General features: G+C 42.1%; 1 protein-coding gene across 1 annotated transcript in view; it reads left to right on the top strand.

Moving 5' to 3' along the window:
- LOC142196190 (interleukin-18 receptor 1-like) overlaps positions 1–16391 on the top strand; it is a gene marked incomplete at its 5' end in the record, with an annotated part of 31719 nt that extends 15328 nt beyond the window's left edge. The window contains 5 exons of the mRNA XM_075266409.1: positions 1432–1585; positions 3538–3674; positions 9867–10028; positions 10788–10943; positions 16027–16391. Coding sequence (XP_075122510.1) covers positions 1432–1585; positions 3538–3674; positions 9867–10028; positions 10788–10943; positions 16027–16391 — 974 coding nt within the window. The remainder of the gene's footprint in view (positions 1–1431; positions 1586–3537; positions 3675–9866; positions 10029–10787; positions 10944–16026) is intronic.
- Positions 16392–16787: the final 396 nt, after the last annotated feature.

The raw sequence follows: 16787 nt of genomic DNA, 5'->3' as shown, positions 1-16787 counted from the left end.
GTTATAAAATATATAATAGAACCCCCCATAATAAATAATACCCCCAAGTGTATCTTTAAATGAATAATTTCCATGTACCCCCCTTTAAATAATGTACCCCTTATTAAAAATGCTCAAGATGTTTTCTAATTAAAAGGTAAAAAAAAGTTTAGTGGGGTTCCAATACCTGGGACCCCCAAGATCAGCTGTTTGAATGAACCGTGGTACCTGTTTAAGCAACGTGACCCCTTCTCTGTTCACGCAGTGTCATTCATTTCATAGCAGCCATGTCATGTAGCTACAGCCTCGTCCAATACATGTCTGTGTGACTAGACTATAAATACATGACAAAGTCACTATAATCAGACAGCATGATAAACAGGCACCATGGCCCCCTCATACAGCTGATCAGTGGGGATTCACTGATGTCTTATTAATGATCTATTCCGAGGATAGATCATCAATAAAAATGAGCCAGGGCCCCTCGTGGCGGAAAACAGTAGCAAATCTTCTATCATCTTTTATCAATAAACCTTTTGTTGTTACCTCTTGTGTTTACTGAATACTTTGTTCCTCCGAAAAAACCTAAAGGATGAACAACTAAAGGATGAACAACTTTTTTTCAGTAAAATGGATGAAGTCATAAAAGGAATGTATTAGTTCTTTGCACTAGCTGCTTTAGAGCCTTGGAACTGATCTGGGTACTTGAGTGAATCAGGTCTAGGACAAGAGGTTCACAGAGTGGCAGCTGCCTGGTGCTCCATTGGGGAAAGTGTGGTGTCTGCTCATCATATAAGTGGTTGTATCAGGGCTGATAACTATGGGTTGACTGATGGTCTCTTTAGCAGTTGTCATGCTAAACTTTAGGTACTAATGGGGCTTGGGCCCTATTAATGAGAATATATTTTTATAACATGCACTGATCAATACAAAACGTTCTGTACTCACTCAGCCTATTACATAAGTGCTAAAGCGAATGTTCCCCCGGCATGTACTGTCATTGTAAGCCGGCAGCAGAACGCTTGTTATACAGGTTTCTATGGTACCAGCAAACAATGATTATTTTTTCCCTGCCAAAATCAACCAAACACTATTAGACAAGCTGATTTATCAGAATGAGGGTTTGTATGGGCATTTGTTCTTGATAATTGTCTGCAAAATCTTCTCATCTAATAGGGCCCTTATTCTAAAATCCTTTGCTTCTAAAAGTTGTACCTCGGAAACCAATAGAACTTGTCCCAATAATCAATGTCCAATTTACCTACATTAGATCTGGATAGAGAATTTTCTGGGTTTGAATGCTGCCATTTTCTAACACATATAAATACTATGTGGGCAGCCAAACAACAGAAGAATCCTGCTTAATCGTTCCCAAAGCTCAATTTTTCAGATCTGTGCAATAATACATTGAGTGAAAGCTGAATGTTGTTTTGTATCGATTTTATTTTTTAGGAGGAAATCTTACCATAAGATGTGAAGCTTCAGTTATTAGAAAAATGTTTGCACAACTTTACTGGGTACAAACAAATAAGAGTATGGTCGATGACCCTAAAGACATTGTGAATCATTGTACTCCAAATAGTACCACAACATGCATGGTCAAAATGTAAGTACTGATACAACGTGTAATATCATGATTCTCTATGCTTTAATATTGAGCCAGTCCTGCATTTCAAATAGCAAGTGTGCCATTTTATTTATATAGAAGAAACAAAATAGTGGAGCACAACCACCTAAATCGTTTGTATCTAATTATTTAATTAACTAATTGTTTAATGAGTTTTCTGGTAGCATATAAAACCGGCATTGTTGGACACTGCTGTTGAGCTATGACTAAGGGAGTCTATTCTTCATCCCGAAACGCGTAAGCTAGTTTGTTTTTATTTGTATGGATCCAAAAAAATTTTTGTATATGTTTTTTAAAAAATATGTAGTAAAAGTTAAATTTTATTCATTTTTTTGTGCTGGAGAATTGTCTTTTTCCTATACACATTTTTATTTATGCCTTTTGGCAATTGCTATATATATTATATTCACTATATTGTATGGTTTGTTATGGTTATGGCAATACCAAATACGTATTGTGATGTTCGGTAAACAAAGTGTATTACAAAAATGGGTTTATTATAATTGACTTCATAATGTTAAATGTTTAGTAATTCCTTAGAATAATTTGCTTTAATTTAATAACTTTAATTGTTCTGGCGAATAGATATCTCTATATACCATCACATTATTCAAAATCTAGTTCTGGTTTTAATTCAAGTTTTTACAAAATCCTTTCACGTACAACTGGTGATCTGTAGCTGCTGGTAGGGTTTCTGCTCAGGTCTCTGCTCTGTAGGATTCCCTGCTTAGCTGTAAGGAGCCCTGGCACCTGTGTGAGGAGATAGGGTTGCCCTATAGGAGTCCCTGCTATGCTATAAGGACCACCAAGGGCTGGGTGGGGCCTAAAGTATTGAAACGTTATAAAACACCATTTGTCACTTGAAGATATTGAAAGAGAATTATAAATTCAATGCATCATGCCAGCTTACTTATACATCAACCATTTTATACAATAATGAGGTCATATAGGTCATGTTCTATTTTTATCTGTTTTCATGGATCCCTCCATAAACTGCAATATATGAAGGATCAGTGAAAATGGGTACCATTCGAGTGCAATACAGCTGCTGTTTACTGACTTTTGCTGATATATGTATGTGTATAACAATGCACATTCAATGCAAACAATTTACAGTAGCACTACAGATATTGTACTCCTTAGGGACCACTTGCATAAGTGTTGTTCATGTCTGTTTGCTATCCAAGGGTAGAACAGTTAGCATGTAAACCGAACACTGACACATCATAGACATTTTGCTTATTCACATGACTATGCTGATAAATATTGGCAGACATTATTTTTGTCACATTCTTGGACAGATCTCACCCATTGTATTGTGCAATCCAAGTTAACTGTACGTTGCACACAGAGCTGATGTAAGAAAGAAAACATGTTCTTAAATAACAAAATTTGACAGACATGTGACAAAGGACATATGTGTTTCATTGCAGTCCATTTTGCAATAAATCCTAAAGGATCCACTTAACTTATAATGGAGTAACAGACGTTATAATGTCCATTTATCAGGCTGAGCTACTTTTTACATAGAAATCTATGGAGAGGGGAGAGGGAGGAAAGGGTGGCTGGAACATACAAACAAATAGCTGCAGCTGCTGCCCTCTGCCATTCTGTGAGTCAGGGAGCTCTTCTAATGCTGCTCAAGTTTGAAGATAAGACTCTATCATTGCACAAAATGAGGCAATAAATCAACCATCAGTCTTCCCGCCCCTCTCCATAGACTAGACTGTATAAGACCGATTCTACATGAATAAACGTTCTGAGTGATGAGAAGGAGGACAGTCTAATAAATAGAGAAGGAAACACATTTGTTTAATAACATATATTACAACATTTCTTATATTTACTTATACTATTCATTTATGAGGCATGCTTTAACCTTTTAATATAACACATTTATGTTTTGCTAATGTTTTTTTTTTTTTTTAAAGAAATTCCCCAGATTTGATTCTGATTACTGAACTGCACTTAAGAAATATAAGTAAGGATGATATCAATTATCCATATAATTGCATACTTCAGTCTATTCAAGGTGGAGACAAGAAGACATATTTTCTGAGACTGAAAGGTAAGGCATTCAATTTTATCAAGCCTGTGTTACGGTAGTTTCCAAAGCCTAAGGCTGGGTTCAGAATGGCTTAAGTTGGAGAATTAATGGGATTAATGAAATATCCAAGCACACTTGCTTAATTAACTTCCATTCGATCTCTGATTTTAAATGCAAAATTATATACATTGAGGATGTAATGCCTTAGAGCAGGGGTGGGCAATTAATTTTCCCATGGGGCCGCATAAGAAATTAAAACTATTCTAGAGGAATGCGCCATGGCAAATTTAGCTCCACCCACTTCTATGTTGACTCCACCCATTCCCAATTATCTTTCCATGTGCCCCCACAAAGTATAATCCTCCTACAGTCACCCATACATTATATGTCCCCACATTATAATGTTCCCCTGCAACTGCCCCGCAGCATTATGTCCCACTCCTGGTGCCCCGGTTTAAACTGAGGGAAACTAGAGGGGACATGAAACTGGAAAAGTCATTTTTAGCTAAGCACATTGTTGCATAGCCTTTAGAAAGGCTATTCCGCACCTACCTTTAGTATGTAAACTGCCTCAGTGTTTTTTGAATGAGACCATTTTTATTCATATGCTAATTAGCCTCTTGGTGCATCCTGGAAGTCTCATCGTGCACTCCTCTTTGCTATTGTTTCCTATGTATGTGTACAGCACGGGCTGCTGCTGCTGACTTCCTGCTACCTGTTTGCACACACAGATAGGGGAGAATAGCAGAGAGGAGTTCTGGCTGAGAACTTCCTTTGCTGGCTGGAAGCTAACTAGCATATGAATAAAAATGGGCTCATTCAAAAACCACTGAGTCTATTAACATACAAAAGGTAGGTGTGGAATAGCTTTTCTAAAGGCTATACAAGGATGTGATTAGTTAAAAATGACTTATCCCAATGATAGAGCCCCTTTAAACAGAAAAGACCTAGTGGATATTGTTCCGATCAATGAGCACAATGTTCCCTCTCCTCTGTCTTTTCAATTATTTGTTTACTGCTGAGTTTTCATGTTGGCCTCTTTCCCAGCCTCAAAGATACAGAAGTGGAGGCTTTTAGGAATCGGCTGTTTAGTTAGTTATGCCTATTATTCATTATTGTTTTCTTGTCTTCTTCCAATGAAGTACCAAGTTGGCAGCAGAAGGTGCAAACCTAAAACATATTTGATGCTTCTTGATCCTCCTCTTGGGGGTTATATATTTGCACGATATGGTTGACTTTTCATTTTCAAAAAGTATGTTGCTTTGTGTGCCATTATATCATTAAAGCTGTATTGAACATAGAGTGCTGCTACAGAAGTGTACCTGTGCCCTTCTTACCCCTTCCCTATTCAATACATAAGCATGTTCAGTGGACCTGAGCGTTTATGCGTATAGAGGGGCTGGGAGCAATAGCTGTTGTTCAGCTCACAAAAATATAAAGTGTATGGCTGATGTTAAAGGGATTCTACCACTAAACCAACATTTTTTCTATTTACCACGTCAGAATAGCCTTAAGAAAGGCTATTTGTCTTCTACCTTGCTCAGTCGCCTCTGTTATGTCAGTCCTGGTAGCTGCAACGGGGCTAAGGGATAGCAGTAGGGAATCTCGCCCTGCACTACTCCCACTAGCTAACCCGGTCCCTGCCTCACGGGTGTAGGTCGGCTGTTCTCAGGCTAAGCCTGACCCCGACAGCTCCTCTCTCACTGACACCGTAGGCCTAGAGGGAAGGGGGAGAAGGAATGCCCTATAAGATCTCTAGGGACTGGAGACTAAAGGGGGTCACCCCTAACGAACAAGTGAAGCTGCTACTGACAGGGACTGACAAGGGTGTGCGCTGACTAACAACACAAGCAGCACACAGGAAACATGTAGGAAAGGAATTCCCCAAACCAATATGGGAAGGAACAATACACTAGGAAACAAACACAGGGAAACTGAGTAGAAATCAAAGGATAAGGCAATTCACTCACACAGTCAATTATACACAGAGGGAGGATTGGTGAACACAGAAGGGAAAACACACTAACCAACTCGTTCACCCAAACCTCCCAAAAATCAACCACGGAACTTCCTCTATCCAAGATAACCACCTACTCCTCCTGCTAAGGCCTAGCTCTGTAAAAGCGACACTCAGCACAGAACCATGGGAGGCATGGGTTTAAATACCGAGTAGAGACCACTCCTCCCAGGTGCAAATGGGAGGACAGACTAACCAACCAGGAAAGAAAGCAATGAACCTAAATACTCCTAACAGCCTCAGGCCCGCCGTTCCGTAGAAATACTGTTTTTTACCGGTATGCAAATGAGTTCTCTTGCAGCAATGGGGGCAGGCCCCAGCGCTCAAACGGTAATGGGGGCGTCCCCATTGCTGCCAGAGAATTGCAACCACCTCTTCTGTCTTCCGATTGGGTCAGAATGCGACGCCTGTGCAGTTGGCTCTGCCAGTGAGACACCAGCAGAGCCGAGTGCGCATGCCGGCCGGCGGCCATTTTTGGGAGGCCGCTCCTGTATTGAACTATAAGAGCAAGAGCGGCCTCCCAAAAATGGCTGCCGGCCGGCATGCACACTCGGCTCTGCTGGTGTCTCACTGGCAGAGCCAACTGCACAGGCGTCGCATTCTGACCCAGATGGAAGACGACGAGAGAAGGGGAGGATGCAGCTGAAGATGGAGGCGTTGCTGGAGACAGTTCTCTGGCACCAATGGGGCCTGCCCCCATTGCTGCGAGAGAACTCATTTGCATTCCAGTAAAAATTGGTATTTGTACGGAACGGCGGACTGGAGGCGACTGAGCAAGGTAGGAGACGAATAACATTTCTTAAGGCTATTCTGACGTGGTAATTAGAAAAAATGTTGGTTTAGTGGTAGAATCCCTTTAAAGAGGACCTTTCATCAGATTGGGCACAGGCAGTTCTATATACTGCAGGAAAGCTGACAGTGCGCTGAATTCAGCGCACTGTCGGCTTTCCCGATCTGTGTCTCGGGTAAAGCGCTATTGGTCCCGGTACCGTAGCGCTTTACAGTCAGAAGGGCGTTTCTGACAGTTAGCCAGGGACGCCCTTCTGCCCAGCAGCGCCTATCACGCTGTAGAGTGTGAGCGGGGAGGAACGCCCCCTCCCTCTCCTGATAATACTCGTCTATGGACGAGCTGTGTGAGCAGAGGGAGGGGGCGTTCTTCCCCTCTCACACTGTACAGCGCGATAGGCGCTGCTGGGCAGAACGGCGTCCCTGGCTAACTGTCAGAAATGCCCTTCTGACTGTAAAGCGCTACGGTACCGGGACCAATAGCGCTTTACCCGGGGCACAGATCGGGAAAGCCGACAGTGAATTCAGCGCACTGTCAGCTTTCCAGCAGTATATAGAACTGCCTGTGCCCAATCTGATGAAAGGTCCTCTTTAAGGTGGTATAATTGGTTAAAGAAACTTTTTATTCATATGGGTGATATTAGTGTTGAGAAACTTTGTTTCTTGAAGCCTAACCAGTAAATTACTATAATATTAGCTTCTGTTAGACTTGCACCTTAGCAGGGCTGGCCTAATAAGCACTGCTGTCTTTTTACTAGGAGGCAGCTAAAACTAAGTATTATTATAAGCCTCTTAAAAGTCAGCCAGTCAGCTGAATTACTCAATGACAATATAAAACTTAACAGCACTTACATTAGTCACCCAGAATGGCATAGAAATCACTGACATTATTGGAGGCCACTGATCTTGTGCATATTAGGCGCCATGCACTTAAAGGGGTATTCCCATAACTCTTGTTCTGCAGCCTGCAGCTCTGTGCTCTCTTCACTTACTAGATTTCTCGGCACATTGGTGGGCAGGGTTTCACTTGCTCTGCTATCTGCTAGGTTTACAGTCAGTAATGAGGGATTGGTTGTAAATGCATTACCACAGTATGAAGCTGATGTAGAAGCTGATATAGCAGAGCTGGGTTTGAGTCAGCTTGCATTACATAAAGCGGTAAAGGTCTCCTTATCTCAGCCCTTATCAGCCAAATTCAATTAAACCGGCTGATAAGTGGAAAAGCTGAAGATAGACAGCACAGTAATCCCGGAGCTCTCACCTCCTCCCTCCCCTATCTGAGGAGCTACGTTGCTTGTCAAGCCCTCCCTCCCCCACTGAAAGCAGGCAGTTAGGTCACTTGTGACATGAGCAAATAAGCCCAGTGGCCATAGAAACGCAGTGTCAACAATGACGTGAATAAATTAAGATAGTGGCCAAACAAAGCAGTTTTGATAAAGCAATGTATTTAGTAAAAGTCTTATATCCACATAAACTAGCAGTATAGATAGGATGCTTTTCATGGGACAACCCCTTTAAACATGTGCATGGTCACTGTGCTAGCTGTGTTTTTCACAGCTAACACACTAGCCCATTATATTATAATAGCCCCATAAACATGCCTTTGTGTTATCATGGACCTGTGTATGGGACCCTGACATAAGATAATCCTTTAATAGTCCCATAGTGGGGAAATTTCAGTATGTTACAGCAGCATAGTAATACAGATACAGGATAATACACAGTAATATATTACAGACATAGACACACATATGCTGAGAGGAGAAGATATACTAGGAGTCCATAACAGCTAAGGAACAGAAGAAGAAAGAAGTCATAAACATTGCTTTCTGTGCGGAGTGATCTTCGCTTGGTCTGATGTAGATTATACAGCCTGGTCGGAGTTGGAAGGAAGGACTTGCGATGGCGCTCCTTCTCACACTTGAGGTGAAGCAGACGGTCACTTACAGTGCTGCTAAGTGCACCCGCATGGAGGTCACCATAGACAGTATCCTTCTGTCACCCACCAACTGTACTGGGTCCAGGGGGCTCCCCAGGACAGAGCTGGCCCTTCTGATCTCCCTGTCAAGTCTATTTCTGTCCCTGGTTGATATACTGCTCCCCCTAGCAGACCACACCGAAAAAGATGGCAGAAGCAACCACAGAGTTGAAAAAGGCCCTAACAAGTGTCCCCTGGCCTGCCCTCAGCCTCCTGAGCAGGTAGAGTCTGTTGTGGCCCTTTCTGTGCAGCACCTCCAGGTGATCAGCCCAGTCCAGTTTATTATTGAGGAGCACACACAGATACTTATAAGTCCTGACTATCTCAATGCATGTCCCTTGGATCTCCACCGGGGTCGGAGCACTTTGTTTGCTAAAGTCCACCACCATCCCCTTGGTCTTCCCAGCATTAATCCTGAGGTGATTCTGCTGGCACCATTCAACAAAGTCCCGGTTTAAGTCTCTGTATTCCCTATCATCGCCATCAGCGATAAGGCCTACTATAGAGTCATCGGAGTACTTCTGTAAGTAACAGCTGGATGAGTTGTGCCTAAAGTCAGCAGTGTACAGTGTGAAGAGAAATGGGGCAAGAACTGTACCTTGTGGTGCCCCCGTACCACAGATCACAGCGTCAGACACACAGTCCTGGGCTCTCACATACTGAGGGCGGTTTGTCAGGTAGTCTAGGATCCAGTTGGACAGGTGATGGTGCACTCCAACAAGGTTCAGCTTCTCCCTCAATAGCCCTGGCTGAATGGTGTTGAATGCACTGGAGAAATCAAAGAAGATTATTCTCACAGTGTTCCCAGGTTTCTCCAGGTGAGAGAGAGCTCTGTGAAGAGGGTGGATGATGGCATCATGTACCCCAATGTTCGGCCGTTAGGTAAACTGGAGGGGGTCCAGAGCGGAGCTCACTAGGGGGCGTAAGTGTGTCAGGACCAGTCTCTCTAGGATCTTCATCAGGTGGGATGTCAGTGCTAAAGGTCGGTAGTCAATGTAGCCCGTCGGGTTGGGTTTCTTTGGTACTGGTACCACACAATATGTTTTCCACAGTTGAGGTACCACTCCCAGATTTAGACTCATATTGTACATTTGCGTGATGATGCCACATAGCTGTTCATTGCACATTTTAAGAACTCTTGCACTTAAACCATCGGGTCCACCGGCCTTGTCTGCTTTAATCCTCTTAATTTTCCTACACACTTGAGACTCCTTGAGGATCAGATAGCCAGATTGCAATTTACTGCCAGTCAATGAGCTCATTGACAATGCTTATAAATGTGCATTATATGATGATAAATATGCAATAATGCAGAAAAATGGGTGGGGAGATACTTCAAAACATTGATCTGGTCAATGCTTATTTTGCATGTGAAGTTAGCCACTGTGGGTCTATGAAGGTTTTTAAACCAATATCCTCTCTTTCCAAATAGCTGAGAGCCAAGACATTTCTAACAAGGTCTTTACAACATCGATTATTGCATCTATCACTTGCTCTGTCTCCATTGTGCTTCTGATCGGCTTGTGCATACTGTTTAGGATCCACATTGTACTCTTATACCGCAGTATAACTGGAGTAGATGAAACCATTGGAGGTTAGTATTGCATCTTTCTTTTTAACATAAATATAGTATATTAATAGATTTGGAAAAAGAAGGTATTGGAGCTCACCGTGAATGGTAATCAGTCCTAGGCGGGGTGCACGATAGGTTTGTGGACCAACAAACGAAGGTATGGGATCAAGACAAAGAGATATGAATATGAATCATAGATATGAATGGAGTCATAGTAGTCGAATGACCCTTTGTATTCTGCTCTTTCATTATATTATACCACGAATCATCTTATTTTTTGCCTTTACCTCTTCTGGCTATGTGTCTTGTTTTTATCCTGTGATTATCTAATTCTACATGTATAAAGGAATTAATATGTATTTTTGTTTTGTTTTGTTTGTTGTTAATATTGAATTGCGAAATAGATACACAGGTGCTAATTATCTTTATTGATTACTATCACATGACTTTTTTGATCCTGTGGTTGCAGTATATATACCAGCCTTTACGTTTGTTGATTTAGGATGCCATGACTAAGGGACTGTGCGTCCCGAAACGCGTTGGCGTTTTTTAATGTTTGTTATTCTTTTTTGTCTTTGTTTTTGATGTTTTTGTAAGTTTATATCAGATGGAATAAAGGACTTTTTTTTATTCACGTCCGCGGAGTGATGCCGATTTCTCTTTGTCTTGATCCCATAGTATATTAATGTATTTCTTGAATATGGATATAAATATAGAATATATAGCATGTAATATTAAAGCATATTTATTGTAATCAGTATTATACATTTTTCCTTACAGATGGGAAAGAATATGATGCTTACTTGTCTTTGGAAAGTTTTTCTACCTTTGAATCCGAGGAAAGACGTTTTGCATTCCAGACTCTTATTCCAATTTTGGAAAATAATTTTGGTTATAAACTGTGCATCTTTGAGAGAGATGCAATTCCAGGAGGAGGTAAAATACATTCGTTTTATCTGTTACTTGTTCATTTCTATACAACATTTCTAAAATCATATGAACATGTAAAGGAAAACTGAGTTCTTAGCTTTGGAGACATTTGTCGAGATATACTAAAAAGGCTAGTCACTGTAATAGTTAGGCACAGACCACCATTAAAGCCAGTGCAGTCCCCTCAAAATAGCCAGCACAGTCCTCCATCATAGCCAGCACAGCCTCTCATAAAAGTCAGCAAGAACCCCACACACACACACACACACACACATTGTTCCATATGGTGTGCGTATGATAGTTGAAACACTGTATCCTACAGTTGTGGCTTCAGCTGTGAGTACCGATTCTGGAACAAGTCATTTACAAATTAAAACACCTTACACACATATATAGAAAGAAGTTTTCCAACACAGCACAATTTTTTAAGAAATCGAAAGCCTTTGTAGCATCTGAATTGTTGGTAGAAGAAACTAAGCAGATGCCTCCATTCACTCTTACATAATTGTACCTCTTGGAATATTTAAAGGGTACCTCAGGCTGTTTACTTTATTTCCAGGGAGGTAGACAGCAGAGTGCTTAACAAAGGCAAGAGGGGATTTAGGAGACATCTCACTCCTCATTTTGTTCTCCTTGTTGGGGTATAGGGATAATGGTGGCAAAATATAATGTTTGGTTTGGAATAGGTGAGATTTGCTGTTTTGTTTTATATTGTTATTGCTTTTTTCTCTCTGTGATGATGGCTTATGCTTACATATGCAACTATCCTTAATTAGTAATTACATTATTTTGAGGGTTCGCATATCTATTGTGTTGTATTGTGATATTAAACAAAAAAATGCAGTTCTGTGTATTGCTGCTCATCAATTCTGATGTGTTAAAGAGGACCTTTCACCATATCTGGGCACATGCAGTGTTATATACTGCCAGAAAGCTGACAGTGCGCTGAGTTCAGCGCACTGTTGGCTTTCCCGATCTGTGCCCGGTGTGAAGAGCTTACGGTCCGGTACCGTAGCTCTTCTATGGTCAGAAGGGCGTTTCTGACCATTAGCCAGAGACGTCCTTCTGCCTCGCGGCGCCTATCGCGCTGTGCTGTGGAGCGGGGAGGAACGCCCCCTCCCTCTGCTCACACAGCTCGTCCATAGACGAGTATTATCAGGAGAGGGAGGGGGCGTTCCTCCCCGCTCCACAGTACAGCGCGATAGGCGCCGCGAGGCAGAAGGACGTTCCTGGCTAATGGTCAGAAACGCCCTTCTGACCATAGAAGAGCTACGGTACCGGACCGTAAGCTCCACACCGGGCACAGATCGGGAAAGCCGACAGTGCGCTGAATTCAGCGCACTGTCAGCTTTCCGGCAGTATATAGAACTGCCTGTGCCCAGATATGGTGAAAGGTCCTCTTTAAGTCAACAATAGCGCTAGTCTGATAGCAATAGTCTCAGCATGTCAGTAGTACACACCCCTGGCAAAGCAATACACATGTGCATAACTGCAATACACAAAATTATGTAATGCAGTGTGAGATATGATGCTGAGTATAGAGTGACAGGCTCCTTCCACATCCTTCTCTTCTGCACAGAGGTGCATGCTCACCACTGTAGTGGAACAATTGAAGCTGCTGACTAATAACTGTGTTTTATGTGAGATCAGCAAAGAATATATTATCATAGTTCAGCATCACAGTGCACCTTCTTCTATTAGCATGTTTTTGGGTGTGTTTTGTATCCCCTCGTTCACATCTGTGTTTGGTAATCCGTTCAGGGAGTCCGTATGGGGACTCCCCTGAACGGAATACCAAACACATTTGCAAGCAGTAAAAGCACACAGACCCCTATAGACTATAATGGAAGGGGCAACACGGTGGTTAGCACTGCAGCCTTGCAGCACTGGAGTCCTGGGTTCGAATCCTGCCAGAAACAACATCTGCAAGGAGTTTGTATGATCTCCCCATGTTTGTGTGGATTTCCTCCTATGCTACAAAGACATACTGATAGGAAAAAAAAAAGTACATTGTGAGCCCTATATGGGCTATAATAGGGTCCGTATGCTTGCCTCGAGATCTCCGCAGGGAACATGTGGAGAGGAAAGTACTTCACAATCTACTTTCCTCTCTGCATGACTCATGCGGAGATCTCGCGGGAAGCACATGGACCTTATTATAGTCTATGGGGTCCGTGTGCTTTTACTGCACGGCGCTTGCAAATGCGTTTCGTAGTCTGTTTTGGGGGGACCCCATACAGACTCTCCAAACGGATTACCATACGCAGATGTGAACGAGGGGTATGTCTTGTCCAGGGGCGGAACTATCGGAGTAGCAGCGGTAGTGGCTGCCACAAGGCCCTGGCCATTATGGGGCCCGGCGACAGCCGCTACTTCTATGAAGTCCCTGACATCAGGCTTCGACTCAGGCCTGGAGACATGTGATGTCCTGTACATCATTGAAGATGGCCAACATCAACAGAAAGTGCAGCAGAGCCAGGGATAGGTAAGTAACAGTGATTTTTTTTTTTAATGTTTGTATCCCCCTCCCCCTCCCGGGTCTTGGATTATTATAGTCTGGGGTCTGAAAAGACCCCAGAGTATAATAATTGTTCATGGCTGTCCACAATGAGTCATAATACTGTGTGTGCAGGTGACACTGTGGGTCATCATACTGTGTGTGCAGGGGCCACTATGGGGCATAATACTGTGTGCAGGGACCACTATGGAGCATAATACTGTGTGCAGGGGCCACTATGGGGCATAATACTGTGTGCAGGGACCACTATGGAGCATAATACTGTGTGCAGGGGCTATTATGGGGCATAATACTGTGTGCAGGGACCACTATGGGGCATAATACTGTGTGCAGTGACCACTATGGAGCATAATACTGTGTGCAGGGGCTATTATGGGGCATAATAGTGCATGCGGGGAAGAGGGGGGGGGGTCAGTCGGGGTTTTTGGTGTCAGTCGGGGGGGGGGGGGGGGTAGAGCATGTCAAAAGTTCACCACGGGGCCCTGCCATTCCTGGTTACAATATATGTTCCATTTACTTTATTGTTTGCAGCTTTCCTTTTTGGAGCACCTGTTGGTTTCCCCCACTGTCTAGTTTGCGCTATACTTGGTATAGCTCTGGCCTATCATAGGTCACTGGGTGAGGTTTGGCAGATGAAGGTCTCCAGGAAACCATTGGGACCGCAGACAAGCAATTAGCAGTGGGCCGTCTAAGTTAGCATTGACTCACTGAGCCCTGTGGTTCTCCATACAGCCCCTGAGGGGGAAGACTGAGCCCAAGTCTTAAAACAAGAAAGCTCTGAAACAGGGATAATAGTTGTCAAATCTTCTGACACCGTGCCAGAAGGAGAAAAGGAGGCCTGACTGTCAGGATGGCCAAAAATGACTACCTTGCACTACAGCCCTCAGCAATACCTGCTGGCTGTCACGAAGATTCATAGAGAGTTGTTGGAGTTGAGGAGATGCCACTTAAAGCCTTATTTGGTCTGTGTTATTTGGTCTGGGCATCCCTCAAGATCAAGTCTGGGCATACTGCACATTGGGAGACTACTACCCTCATTGGAAAGCTTCAAGGTTACAGTTTACAGTTGCCAAGTAAAGTTCAACCTGTTTCACTGCATTACTGCCTTCCTAAGTCGTTCCTGCTTTAATATCAGAGCCCTTCCGAACACCATCAAACTGGCTCAGGGTAAAAGAGGACCCTTCTACCACCACCACCGTTCGTTGCATAGTAGGTCCTCCTCGTTGGTGTCCAGTCTAGGTGGTGTGCTGGGGAGATTGGTTGAGGGCACTTGGTCTGTCTGGTGACACGGTTACCTCTACTTCTACTACTGATTTTTGCTGTAGTTGGCAGTATCATTACCCCATGTCTTTACCTTCATCAGACATCAGTAGTAGAAGTTCCAAAAACTACGGAAACAACTGGTGAGCAGAAAAAAAACACTATTTTCTGTCTGAGAGATTGCTAATTCTGAATTTACTGAGGACCAGGGGCAGATCCAGGGCCGGGCGAGCCGGGAAACCGCCCCCGCCCAGCGGGGCCCCACGGCGTGGTATGTATATATATATATATATATATATATATATATATATATATATATATATATATATATGACAAACTACTAGATCTTAAGCGCTATCAGTTATATGCCTGTTTTAAAGATTGTTTACACAACAAACATGGTGATAAAGGGAATTGAAATATTACACAGTGTAATATTCCCTACATAAGGTCCAAATAACTGAATGACCCTAAAGGTCACAATATAGATACAACAAAAAAACAAAAAAAATGACTAGGGCACAAAAAAAATAATCAAAATGCAAAAACTTTATTAGATAAATTGTAACAAACAATATACAAGGGAGGACAGCATACCATCAGACTGAAGGACCGACTCAGGTAAGTACAACAAGTATACACAAAGGTAAGTCTAAAAGGAAAAATTGGGTATAACAACGATAATGCGCAGCTAGAAAGAATATCAAGTATAAAACAGTAAAATACAGTAAAATATCACAGAGGTGAGCAAGCTATGTTACACCGCAAAATACACTAAATAGATAAAAGATAGGTAAATAGATAGGTAAAAGAAGATGCCTCTGCATTAATGACAGATATTCATCAATATGTCAATAAATCATGTATATGTAAAAATGGTGTATATATAATACCAGTCAGTATACATCTAGTAGATGGGCAAAGTGCAAAGAAATAAAAGAGACCAAAATGCATGATTGCAAATATAAATGAATATCGATCAGGGAGTAGGGAACAGAAAGTTGCCCACTCACTCATTTAGAACAAACCCATGGTGGCAAAATAACAAAGTAAAGGTATTACCAGAGGGAGACGGAACTTCATTAAACCCCTACTCACGCTTTGGCGCTAGCCTTATATGACAAACTACTAGATCTTAAACGTTATCGGTTATATGCCTGTTTTAAAGATTATCAGGATTTTGTAGGAAACACTTTTTTTCTTTTCTTTTAACCACAGTGTAATTTCATATGACTTACAGTATATAATCATATTTACTTAGCTGGGTAATTTTGCTGAAATACTTCTAACCTACATTTTCCTGCGTTGCAGCCTTGGTCGATGACATGAACTCATTTCTTGAAAAGAGCAGAAGATTAATCATTGTCTTAAGCAAAGACTTTACATCTGGCCAAACCATGTATGACTTTGAAAGTGGCTTGCACAAAGCGATGGTGGAGCGGAAGATTAAAGTAATTTTGATTGAGTTCACACCTTTAAGTGAGAAAAGCTTACAACCAGAATCTCTACAACTTCTTAAGAAGAAAAATAGAGTCAAATGGAAAGGCGACAAGTCTTGTCCTCTCAATTCACAATTTTGGACAAAAATCCAGTACTTGATGCCAGCAAAACCTATCAAGTCAAGTAATAGTTTTCCAATGCAGAAGACCAGCCAATCATATGATAATGAAGCATAAACTGCCATTTAGCCATGTCAAAAAACATTTATTTTATAGTACCTGGAAAGTGGATGGGATTCTGGTTAGTCCCATCCACACATTGCAGAAAAATATCTACAGCATAAATCCTCCGGAAAAAAACAAAACGTTGCGTTTTTGTAGATTGCAGCATGTCATTTATACCTACGGAAATGCTGGCATTTTCCATATAGGTATAATATGGACAACTCTGGAAAATTCTTCAGACTTTTTTTTTTTTTTTTTATAAATGTAGATTGTGAACCCCATATAGGGATCACAATGTACATTTTTTTCCCTATCAGTCTGTCTTTGCAGAATGGGAGGAAATCCACACAAGCACGGGGAGAACATACAAACTCCTTGCAGATGTTGTTCTTGGCGAGATTCGAACCC

The sequence above is a fragment of the Leptodactylus fuscus genome, chromosome 2 (assembly GCF_031893055.1).
Source record: "Leptodactylus fuscus isolate aLepFus1 chromosome 2, aLepFus1.hap2, whole genome shotgun sequence".
Lineage (NCBI taxonomy): Eukaryota > Metazoa > Chordata > Amphibia > Anura > Leptodactylidae > Leptodactylus > Leptodactylus fuscus.
This window is presented reverse-complemented; position numbering and strand designations above follow the sequence as displayed.